The sequence below is a fragment of the Cavia porcellus genome, unplaced genomic scaffold (genome assembly GCF_034190915.1).
Source record: "Cavia porcellus strain 051 isolate PalLab524CR breed Dunkin Hartley unplaced genomic scaffold, mCavPor4.1 scaffold_4, whole genome shotgun sequence".
NCBI classification, from domain to species: domain Eukaryota; kingdom Metazoa; phylum Chordata; class Mammalia; order Rodentia; family Caviidae; genus Cavia; species Cavia porcellus.
The window spans coordinates 101,940,873-101,953,482 of NW_026947487.1; the positions used below are offsets into that span (position 1 = coordinate 101,940,873).

Genomic DNA, 12,610 nt, shown 5'->3' on the forward strand with positions numbered 1-12,610 from the left:
GTGGAAAAGATATGAGATAAAATGTTATTTGTATAATTTTACAATTAACAGCTTCCAAATTAAGCAATATTAGCATGAGGGCCAAAGTATTATCTTCAACATGACTATTAGTTGCCACATGGTCTAAAAAATTCTACTTAATCTTCCTTTTTGCTAGACACAATAGATGATTTTATGTTTTGAAATTTTTTTATAGAAATTATTTCTGATGCTCTCCAGAGATTTTTCATGCTTAACTTTTCTGTTAGACTTCAGCCATTTATTGTAACATTAGGAAATTCTCTTCATAGTCACAGTTAAACAGGGCCCTTTTAAAAAAAGGAGAAAACAGATAGTGGAAACCATTTTCTGGCCATGTAATCAAGTAACTTATAAGAGAATCCACCTAGTAACCAGTCCTTACCCTGCTTTTCATTCAGTCTTAAAGGGTGGATTTTTTAATTTTAGAGCTCATGGTTTTGAACTGCCACTTCTAGCTTCTAGAGATTCTGAATACTTGTTTATATTGTGTAGAATTCAGCATGTTCCAAATCAAACCTTTTCCACCTTTATTCTCCTACATTTTATAACCAACCACAGTGATGACGGTACCAGTTCCATTTTCCCTCCAATTCAGTTGATTATATATTTTTTCTATTTATTTCTCATTTTATAATTGATATCTGGAATAATAAGCAGATCTTTTCTCATTTATTTTCTCATATTTTTATTCCAGGATTTGCCTCTGAAGCAGGGAGTGTCTGCATTAAAAATGACCTGTAGTTCTCTGCTTCATAGGTTAGAAACTTATTTTAATATTTTGTGGCTAAGCACAGTCCCACTTTTCAAATTCTATAATGAATTATTTAATTGGCATTGAATGTGGACCACAAGGATATATTTTATATTGGGGTTTTCTTTATTATTTTAAGTGATTAAATTTCAACAGAACGTCCAACTGAGGCAATAAAAGCTTTATTCTTGCTTTACAGCTTAAAACTTTAAATTAGATTCTAAAATTCTATTGATTATAACAGAAGACTAATAATGCTATTTGGACATTTTTAAAAATAATATTTCTTAGGCCTTACATTGCTTTTATATATAGAAGCATTTATATTCTAAAACTTAACCAAATTCCAACTATTCGTTTTGGGGAAAAACAATCAGTTCACAAATCAGATTTTTCAATGGGACTGCTAGCCAGCATAGGTGAAAGTACGGATAGTGTATTTACTCTTGGATTGTACACTGCAGATGCTTCTTCAGCTCCCTCCTCTTCCTCCATGGGCGGTGCTTGCAGCTCCTTTACCACCTCTTCCAGCCCTACCATTTATTCTACCTCAGTCACCGACAGCAAGGCTATGCAAGTGGAGAGCTGCTCCTCAGCCGTGGGGGTAAGTAACAGAGGGGTAAGTGAAAAGCAGTTAACCAGTAACACAGTTCAGCAGCATCCATCAACCCCGAAGAGGCACACGGTTTTGTACATCTCACCACCACCTGAGGACTTGCTGGATAACAGTCGGATGTCCTGCCAGGATGAGGGGTGTGGATTGGAATCTGAGCAGAGCTGCAGTATGTGGATGGAGGATTCCCCCTCCAACTTCAGTAACATGAGCACCAGTTCCTACAATGATAACACTGAGGTACCTCGTAAATCACGAAAACGAAATCCAAAGCAGAGGCCGGGGGTCAAACGACGAGATTGTGAAGAATCTAATATGGATATATTTGATGCCGACAGTGCCAAAGCACCTCACTATGTGCTTTCTCAGCTTACTACGGACAGCAAAAACAACTCAAAAGCTGGAAATGGGTTGGTATTCACATTTTTTAAAGTTCTATCACCATTATACAATACAAAACAAAAATTATTCCAAATTTTTCTTAATTGCTCAGCTGAAGTTTGCATAAAAGGGAAGGCACTAATTTTATCATTGAAATAAATGGACAATTTTAACTTAAAATTACCAAGTTTTACTAGGAAAAAAAATAAATGACAGTAGATTGCAGGAATAAGTATCCTGTTATGAAGATAGGGAATAGTAATCTATTTTGTTCTTGTTTTTCTTTTTGTGGTACTGGGATTGAATCCTGGACTTTGTGTGTGCTAGGCAAGTGTTCTATCACTGAGCTGCATCCCCAGGTCTTTTTAAATTTTAGTTTGAAAAAGGGTTTCACAAAGTTGCCTAAGCTAGTTTCAAACTCGTGATCTAAGTTTTCTGGTCTAGCCTTGAACTTGTAATGCCTCAGCCTTCTAACTATCTGGGATTGTGGTCATAGTCATATGTCAGCATATCCAGCTGAAAATGACCTGTTTTGAAATAGCTTAAATTTCTGATAGACTTCAACTATTTTTACTCACAGAAATGGTACAGCAATGTAATGGTAGTGACTAGACCAACTCAAAATATTTTTTGAAAACTAATTCGTATTCCCTTTAAAATTGTATTTTTATATGATTCATTACATTATATTTTGTGGAAAATTTTAGATATTTTCTCTTGATGAAAACAAGGAAATACTAAACTAAGGGTTTGATTCTCATTTAGGTGCACATGTCTTAACCTTTTTCCTTTGATGTGTGTGCAATTCAGGATTTCTTTTTTCTTTTTAAATCACCTCTTTTTCCCTACAATTCTGGATTACTTTTTGGGAGAGTAATAATGGTACATGTTTAAGTTTTCATTCATCTCTACCAGTTCACACTACTTACCAAGTGTATATCAATAGCTATATTGTAGAATATTCACTACTATAAGGCATACTAGTTAGCTTATTTTAAGTTTTATTAATTCAATATTTTACTTGTAATATTCAATTGCTAGAGTTTTTTTGGTTTTGGTTTTTGGTTTTTTTGAGATAGGGTCTCACTGTGTAGCTGACTTTGAACTTACTATTTCACCCAGATTGGCCTCAAACTTGTGGCAGTCCTCCTGCCTCAGCCTCCCAAGCTCTAGGATTACAGGTGTGCACCAGTACACCCAACTGCTATTGCTAGGTTTTTTACGTAAGATTTTTTTCCTTCTGTGTATTCGGTATAGTAATAAAATTTAACTTACAGGATTTTCAGAATTACTCTTGGGAAGCAAGGTATGATCTTTTGATCCAGTATCCCTTACAATTTTAGGTTATCACAAAAAGCAGTTCAGAAGCTTTAGATTGGTTTACTAATTGATGAAATCATTGATTTTACTAACTAAAAATCTGATTTAATATTACAGATAATATTCTTAATATATATTGAACTTGTCCTTAAATATTCACTCATTTTCAAAGTAATATCTGTCAATCAAGGAGGAAATAGTCTATACTACTTTCTTTTCTTTCTTTCTTTCTTTCTTTTTTTTTTTTTTTTTTTTTTTTTTTTTTTGAGGCAGAGTCTCACTGTAGCTCAGGCTGGCCTCGAACTCGAGGTGATCCTTCTGCCACAGCATCCCAAGTGCTAGGATTACAGGCATGCCCTACCATACCCAGCTGATAATACTACTTTCTTTTATACTTTAATAACTCCTTTATAGAGTTATATTAGTAATTAAAAATCCATGTTTAAATGCTTCTCAGTTTTAGAAAGTCTCAATTAGGAAATTTCTTAAAAGAAAACAAAGAAGTAAGCCCAGTGTAGTGGTACATGTGTGTAATCCCCATACTTGGGAGACTGAAGAAGGAGAATATACCCTTAAGTTTAAGGTCAATATGAGCTACATAGTGAGTTCAAGACCAACCTGAACTACGTAGTGAGGCCCTGTCTCGAAAAATGGGGGAGGGGGTGGCAGAAAAAAAAAGGAACCCAGGAATATCTTTGCTAAAATGTCATTCAACAGAGGCAGAAATTCCAGACCATAGTATTTGTAGGGCTGCTACATAAAGATCAAAGATCTGAAGCATTATGTCACTTAAGTAAATGTGACTACTAGCACAGATCTAAAAGTTTTTGAATGTCATTAAAAAAACATATATATGTTATTTGACCTTCAGTGGAGAAAGTCTTCATGAAATTCCAGTGGAAGAGATTTTCATATTTGTACTAAAATAGATTTCAAAGATTCAGATTAAAAACAGATAAAATTTTGGCTTAGGGATAGTTAATACAGTGGTTTGCAGTTGCTAATTAAAGAGATATCTTGACCTACATCTTTTCTGCTTCTGCTTTTGTATGATAGATATATCTTAGAAATGATTTGAGGTTACCCAGGGAAAGTATAATGACATTGGTCAAGACAAAATCTCTCATGAAATAATTCATGGAGCAGAAACTCCATCAAGCAGCAGAAGAAATGTCCAGCTTCTTAGGTAATGGAAAATTATTTGACACTAGTTTATGGAAATGCTGAAGAAGTTTAAAATTTGAATTTGTAAGATCTATATTGAAAGAATGAAACCGTATGTAAAATACATAGAAAAACAGGCTTGAACAGTTTTTCAGAGCATCTCATGCTAATAGCCTATCTTCTTCAACAGTGAGAAAGATGGTAGAAACATGAAATGTTTACATGTTTTAAGTGTTAAGTTACATAGCCTTAGATCTGTGGTAGCTTGTGTATCATAATTTGTGAGTTACATAATGCTCAGTGTTTAGAAAATACGCTTTTGAAAATGTTGCATTCAGCAGTTTATGAGTCTTTAAAATACCACAGAGTCTTGATAACCTGTTGATGCAGATACCCGTGTTTCTAACTCTAAAATTTCAGAGTTTATTGTGTGTAAAAGTCTGTTTAAAAAGATGGTTTAGGGCCAGGGATTTAGCTCAATGGCACAGTTGCCTGCCTGGCAAGCACGAGATCGTGAGTAGGATCTGGTACCAAAGAAAATAAGCAAATAAAAAGAAAGTTAGTATTTAAATATCACTAGTTATAGCATTCTTATTTCTTTCAACTAAGTGTCCAGAAAATTAGTAGCTCATGTCTCTTCTAGATTTTTTCTAGGAGATAAGATGTCACATGGAATCTGTTTTAGGTGTGTTGTAGTAAAAATTATTTTTGTGACTTAGTCAGAAGGATTATCTAGGACCAAAGAATTAGAATACCATTGAAAGACTTTTGAATATAATATGCCACAATTGTGAATTTTCCTTTTTAGTTGTCATTTAGATGTAAAATCCCGGCTTTGGGTGTAGCTCATTGGTAGAGCACTTACTTGCCTAGCATGCTCAAGGCCCTGAGCTTAATCCCCAGTACGCAGCACTGGGTACAAACAAAAGAAAAAGAAAAAAGAAAAAAAAAGTAGCAAGATCTCAAAGAAGGGTCATTATTTCCCCCTTCAGCATACTTAAAGTATTTGCAATTTAGGGACAACTTTTCCAAGAACTAATTGATGGTTTCACTGTTTCACATGTCTAGATATGTATGTTTTCCATTTTTATATTTAAACTTAGGTAATATAGTTTTATGTACTTTAAAAATGTCCCTTAAGAAATTATTCAATTCCATGTACTATTCTTAAGTCTTAACATACATATTTTGTCAACTCAACAGTCTTTATTCCAAATCAAATACTTTGTTTTATAGGAATAATAAACTCACTTTTATATATTTACCCTGATTAAAATATTAGCTTGGTTAGCGTAAGTGAATATAAAAACTCTATTTGGCCAGTTGACATTCAATACAGATTTTACTGACTTTATAAATTAAATTTTTTGTTACAAATTTTATAAATAGGAATTACAGATGTTTGAAAGATACAGCAAAATAATCTGTGATCTTGTTACTCAACACAGCTATTATTCTGTTACATTATTTTCTACTCCTTGTATATGTATGCATGAAAAATGTTTGTACATTGTTTCCATAAGTGAAATTTTTGCTGTGATGTTGACAGGTATAAAGCAATAATAGAATTTCATTTATATGGAATTATACACTCTTCAGACCAAATGTTTGTATCTATACCCAGATAATGAAGAATAGTGTTTATTTTATTAAGCCCATTGTTCCTTTTTCATTTTGATAAGTTTTTTTGCAGAATTTATTTTTCCAAGGTCTTTTAATTACTTACCTAGGTTATCTTTGATTTAATTATGTGACACTTAAATGAATGGCATTCCTTGTGTAGTTAGGATGCATTCTACTCTTAACATTATATAATAGAAACTTCATTTTTTTTTTCTGCTTTCCTTTGTCCTTTTTTTCTGCCTACATGCAGATTAACAAATCTTAGCACCTCTTATATGAAGTGTGCAATCTTCAGGCAATATGAAGATGATTAATATAGCCCTTGCCCTCAGAAGTTTTCCTTTCAACTAGTCAGTCTTACTCCATTTCTGTGTCAGTTCCATTTCTTCTTTCCTCCATGCTTCTGCCCTTCTAGTCAAGAGGTTCGACCTGGTCCTCATTTCTGTTAAGGGGTACTGCCTTTCTTCCCTTCCTTCTTCATTGTGATAACATCTTGGCTCCACCTATGAGGGTAAACATTAGAGTGAAATTTAAGAAAAAAGAGAGTCAAGAAAAGATACTTTAAATACCTTCATTTTAGGCCTTTTCTGGGGTAGGGTAGTACTGAGGATTAACCCAGGAGTCTGGTACATACGAGGTAAAAACTCTACCACTGAGCCATATCCCTAGACTTTTTTTTAAAGACTTGAGTGTGTTGGGATTTTGGTTCTTTTGTTTTGCAAGTATGACTAAAAAATCATACTAGTTAGCCTTTTATGTTTATGTAAGACTGATACATAATTTAAAATTTTATTTTGACTGAAGTATTAAACTTTATTGCACTTAGTCTTATTCTCTTTTGCTTATATATATTCTTTCTCTTATCCAACTTTCTTTATGCATTAGATTTTACACTAGTAAATTTTGTTTAAAAATTTTAAAGTTATTTTGCTTATGAAATACATCTTTCTTTAGGCTTTTGTTTTACTTTGTCAGTAAGCTCACGTTGTTAATGGTATTATGTGTTCTGTTTCTTAACTTTTGTAGAAAGTTGTTTTTGATATTTTCTTCATATTCTTTGATTTCTCAGAACATTAGACAACCAAAAAGGAACAGGAGTAAAGAAGAGCCCTATGTTGTGTGGACAGTATCCTGTTAAAAGTGAAGGAAAGGAGCTAAAAATAGTTGTACAGCCTGAGACCCAGCACCGAGCTCGGTACCTGACTGAGGGCAGCCGTGGCTCAGTAAAAGATAGAACCCAGCAAGGCTTTCCTACAGTAAAGGTATTTATGTAGTAAAATGCGTAGAAAAGCTCTCCAATTTTACTAATTACTAATTATTTTACTATTTTACTAATTATTTTGTTTTTAATCTCAGCCAAAGCTACTTAAAACAGAAGGGTTGAATTGTCATATATTGTCATATATGTATATATATATGAATGAAAGTCTAATTGGACTAGAAACCAAATATTACTTTGATACCATTTATGTTTTATTTTAAATGAAAGAGATATAATTATGTTCTAGAAAGTAAAATATGTGCATATTATGAATTATCTTCCCCATACTTGATACTAAAATTAGAGTCATCCTAAACTAACTTGTTTTCTTTTGTTATGTTGTTTTGTTTTGTTAGTTTTGTTTTATTCTGAGACATGGTTTCACTATGTAATTCAGGCTCACCTTGAAGTTATTGCTTATCCCAGGCAGGCCTTAAACTCAGAGTGATTCTCCTGTCTCATCCTTTTGAGTGCTGGAGTTGAAGCCATGTGTGCCATGCCCAGAACCTCTTTCTTTTATTTGCTTTTTTCAGGCAGGATCTCACTTGTTTAAGGTAGTTTTGAACTCAGTATGTAGCCCAGGCTGGTCTCAAACTCAGAGTGATACTTCTACTTCAGCCTCTTGAGTGATGGGATTATAGGCATCTGTTACCATGTCCAGCTCCAAAATTTATTTTTAAAAGAAATTTTAAAGTGAATACAGAGAAATAGAGTATAAATTTTTTAGGACTTAGAAAATAAGATTTTTGAGAGAGCTAAAGTAATCAGAACTATTCAACTCAAAAGAATTGGTTGATGTATTATTTAAATCTTTTCAGAACTCACAATAAAGTAAAAAATAGTGGAGTTAAGTTTAACCCATGATACATCCCATTACAAACAGTATTTCTCTTTGAATATAAAAGGAAAAAGAATGGTGTGGAAGGTGTTTTAACAGGTCCTAATCCTTGGAAAATACTATATACGAAGACATTTTGGGCTTCTTACATGATAGAATCTTCTTAAATACAATTTGTGTAAATATTTGATGAATAGTACTTTAAAATTAGAGATGGACTGCTTTTCATTTTTATATTTGAATAAAATTCTGGTTGAACTTTTGATCTGGAAACTCACTCATGGCCTTTGATAATCTTGGTTGATAGTCACACATATGATATCATCCTTACCCTAACCCATCCCCCACCACTCAAGCCCAGAACGAGTAACAGGAAAGTGAGAAATTTAATTTGGAACTTATGTAAATATTTGTGTACTCAAACATTTTAATAGTTTAGTCAGTATTTTCTACTTGTTTGCCTTGACTTTAAGTTAGGCTTTGTCTAAGTATTTTCTTAGCTATATGGTATTTTAGATTAATTTCCTACATGGTAGAGAATGGATCTACTAACCTTAAAGGTTTATTTATTCATTCAGTACTCTTCTGTGTCCCTGCACTAGTTTAGATGTTGATGACTGAGTGCTTTGTTTATTGCTCATTTGCTTATTATTATGAGAATCATTTCACAGAGATGCCACTGCCCTGGAAAAGAAAAGGTATAGGAGTTTGCTGAAGCACTCAGGAATACTCTAAGTTAACTTCGTTATTTTCTGCATTCTGCATCACCAGCTTCAATATTTACCTACAAATACTAAGAATCAAAGTTGGAAACATTTGTTCTCAACTCCTTTTAAATATTTACAATTATAATTTATGAAAGGTTTGTTGGATACCTATAATAGTCTATGGATTCTGGTTTGAAATAGCAGTTTATTAGACCTTAATGTTTGATGATGTTATAGGTGTATTATGTAATCCTTGTCTGTTACTCAGACAGCTATACCTCAAGTATGTTTATACACAGCAGAGCTTTAAAAGAGTTATAATCCATTTAATGATGAAGATAATGCCAATCACACATATTTCTACCAATGATGATATTAAGTCCTAAGTAACCTACATGCTGTGTAAAGAATTACATACTTGTTCTTACTTGCTCATACAATAAATTTTAAATGAGAATTTTATTATGCAACATCTAAAGTTTTCGTTAAAATACTACCACAGAGGCTGAGTATGAAGCCTATAATCCTAGTACTTGTAAGGCCAAGGTACGAAGATTGCTGCAATGTAGCCTGGGCTGCATACATAGTGATTTGAAACCATTCTGAACTACATAGTGAGACCCTGTCTCCAAAAAAATTATATATAATTAAAATTATACGTAATTAAAGCTACAGGTTTTTTTTGTCAGGCATTGTGGCACATATGCCTATAATCCCAAGGAGGTTGAGGAAAAGGATCACTCTGAGTTCAAGGTTAGCCAGGGCTACATAAGCAAGTTCAAGGCCAGCCTGCATTACATAACCAAGACCCTGTCTCAAACCAAAAAAAAAAAAAAAAACCAAGAAAGAGAGCCAGGCATGGTGGCTCACACCTGTAATCCCAGCACTCAGGAGGCTGAGGCAGGAGGATCATTGCAAATACAAGACCAACCTGGACTAGGGGAGTTCAAGGCCAGTCCAAACTGCATAGTGAGACCCTGTCTTAAAAAACAAAAACAAACAAACAACAACAACAAAAAACCTTAGCTCTCTATTATAAAAATGCTGTATCTCTATTTTTCATGAGGATTTATTTCTTTAATCCAGTTACAAATACAGAGTTTGGTTTTAAATATTTACTTTTATTGTTAATTTCTTTGAAATGGTAACTAGTGTTTCTGCTGCACCTGGTTCCAGCTGGAAGGCCATAATGAACCAGTAGTGCTACAGGTATTTGTGGGCAATGACTCTGGTCGAGTAAAACCACATGGATTTTATCAGGCCTGTAGAGTAACTGGACGAAATACAACTCCCTGTAAAGAAGTGGATATTGAAGGCACCACTGTTATAGAAGTTGGCCTTGATCCTAGCAACAATATGACACTCGCGTAAGTACTTAGTAAGAATTTTTTCATTGTAGGTTACATTTTTGTTATAGCCGGAAAAATTTCAGTTCTGAAATTTCATTAAAATGTTTAAAATATTACAAATGAAAAAATACAGAGTAGCAGTGTGTTAAATTTAATTCTTTTGCCCCGTGCCAAAGAAATGTGATGAACAACAAGAAAAATTAACTATGTGTTGGGTCTTTTGAAAATATGGAGGCTTATTGAAGATTCTAATAGCTAACATTGCAAATAAAAATTTAAAACAATTTGTGTTTCCAATTCTGTTTTGTTAATATTTGCTTTTGAAACTAATTTAATGGAGACCATGAATTATCTTTTCTCAACTACTTGTGAAAATCATATTCTAGTGAACATTCATCTGTTTTTATTATTTTTCTGTATTTAAAAAAATTACATCCTGTTCAGATGTGGTGGCACATACTTATAATCCCATCCAGCACTCGGAAGGCTGAGGCAGGAGGATTGCCTCAAGTTTGAGACCATGCTGGGCTACATAGTGAGTTCAAAGCCAAAGTACACTACATAGCAAGACCTCTGAAAAAACAAAACAATTAAATGTTGAGGTCATATATTTTTGTCTTAATATACTTTTATTGATTTAGAACTATTTGAAGCATTAGTGATTTGCTTTTTAAAATTTGCTTTTTCCTTAAGTAAAGGACACTTAATCCTAAAATTAAACCATGGTAGCAGCAAATATGCTGGTATTGGGGAGACCTGATTGTAACTACTTTAATGGATAGCTGCTAATGACATTATTTGGTCTTCAGTTTACCTTTGCAAGTAATTTTGAATAGAATGACAAATAGGCTAGTTAAAAAGGGGAAATTTTGGGAAATATTAAAGATTTACTTTTTTTGATTTATAACTTAAAAATTATAAAAGTGAATATATATAGTAAAGAAGGAAGAAAAGACTTTCCGATAATAAAAATGGGGTATATACTTCAGTTTTATTTTTATTTTTTTGAGAAAGGGTATCACTGTGTAGCCCATACTATCCTTGAACACATGGTGATCCTCCTGCCTCAGCCTCCCAAATGCTGGGATTACAGCTGTGCACCACCATGCTGGGCTTACACCTCATTTTTAAAGGAGGTATTTTAATATATGAGAGGTTAGAAGTTGATCTTCAGTAATACCTCTCCCAAAAAACTTCATTTTAAGCAAGTTAGAAGCAGAGTAATAAGTTAAAAACATACCCTTGGAAAAAATACCTTTCAAAACTTCACTTCCCAGAAACAAATCCTTTTTTGTTTTTTGGTCTTTTTGAGACAGGGTCTTATTATGCAGTTGCAGGCTGGCCTTGAGCTTATTTATGTAGTTCAGGCTGGTCTGTAACTTGCAATGATCCTCCTTCCTTCAGCCTCCCAAATGTTGGGATTACAGGTGTGCACCACCACACCTGGCAATATACTATTTTACTTTGTTCTTTTTTTGTTGTTTTTTTTTTTTTTTTTTTTTTTTTTTTTTTGGTCTTTTTTCCTTTATATCGGTACCGGGGATCGAACGCATGACTGCCTGCGTGCAAGGCAGGCGCTTACGCCACTGAGCTAAATCCCCAGTGTTCTTTTTTTTTTAAAATAAATACTATTTTAATATTTAGCTTCCCATTCATCTTTGGACAAAATTGAGATAATGTACTCAGTTTTTTTAACCTGCTTTTCATATAACAGATGAGCGTTTTGTCATATTATTCTAAGACTGTATTTATTGAAAAATTCTTTTACAAGCCATTACTTATGCTCAGATTTTAAAATAGTGATTTTATTTCCTTACTATTTTCCCCATTTTTATAAATAGAAAGTTGACAGTTTAAGAACCCAAATGTTTAGAATTTACTGTTCTGAACTTTTGAGTTTGTAACCTTAGGATCTCACCATACATTGAAAAAATTGATGGATAAGTACTTTTTTTTTTTTTTTTTTTTTTTTTTTTTTTTTTGGTGTTGGGGATTGAACTCACAATCATGTGCTTGCAAGGCAGGCGCTTAAGCCACTGAGCTAAATTCCCGGCACTGATAAGTACATTTTTAAAAAAAACTTATTTGATTGAAACTGTTGCAATATTTATACAACAAAATGTTAATTGTTATTTTTTTTTCTGTGTTAGGGTGGACTGTGTAGGAATATTAAAGTTGAGGAATGCTGATGTTGAAGCCAGAATAGGAATTGCTGGTTCCAAGAAGAAAAGCACTCGAGCCAGATTGGTTTTTCGAGTTAACATCACAAGGAAAGATGGCTCCACATTGACCTTGCAGACACCCTCTTCTCCAATTTTGTGTAGTAAGTAAGAAAATATGTGGATATTAAATATATAGAGACTTTTTACTACCTGTTAATCTTTCAGACATCTCTAACTTACAGATTTTCATCCAATCAAGCTTATGATTCTACATTATTTGAAATACGTTAAAAGCTGTAGTCAGGAGCTGGAATCCATGGCATGTACCGATGGTCCCAGCAAGGTAAAAGGCTGAGTGAGGCAGGAGGATCATTTGAGCCTAGGAGTTTACAGCCAGCTTGGACAGCATAGCAAGATCCT

The 12,610-nt window shown here is 33.5% G+C and overlaps 1 protein-coding gene across 8 annotated transcripts in view; it reads left to right on the top strand.

Moving 5' to 3' along the window:
• Nfat5 (nuclear factor of activated T cells 5) overlaps positions 1–12,610 on the top strand; it is a 121,970-nt gene that overhangs the window by 63,677 nt on the left and 45,683 nt on the right. For 6 of the 8 annotated variants that reach the window (XM_063247575.1, XM_063247576.1, XM_063247578.1 and 3 more), the window contains 4 exons: positions 1,237–1,795; positions 6,943–7,135; positions 9,856–10,046; positions 12,179–12,351. In XM_063247575.1, coding sequence (XP_063103645.1) covers positions 1,237–1,795; positions 6,943–7,135; positions 9,856–10,046; positions 12,179–12,351 — 1,116 coding nt within the window. Of the gene's footprint in view, positions 1–715; positions 778–1,236; positions 1,796–6,942; positions 7,136–9,855; positions 10,047–12,178; positions 12,352–12,610 lie in introns of all 8 variants that reach the window. The other 2 variants (XM_063247583.1, XM_063247582.1) reach the window with 1 other exon arrangement.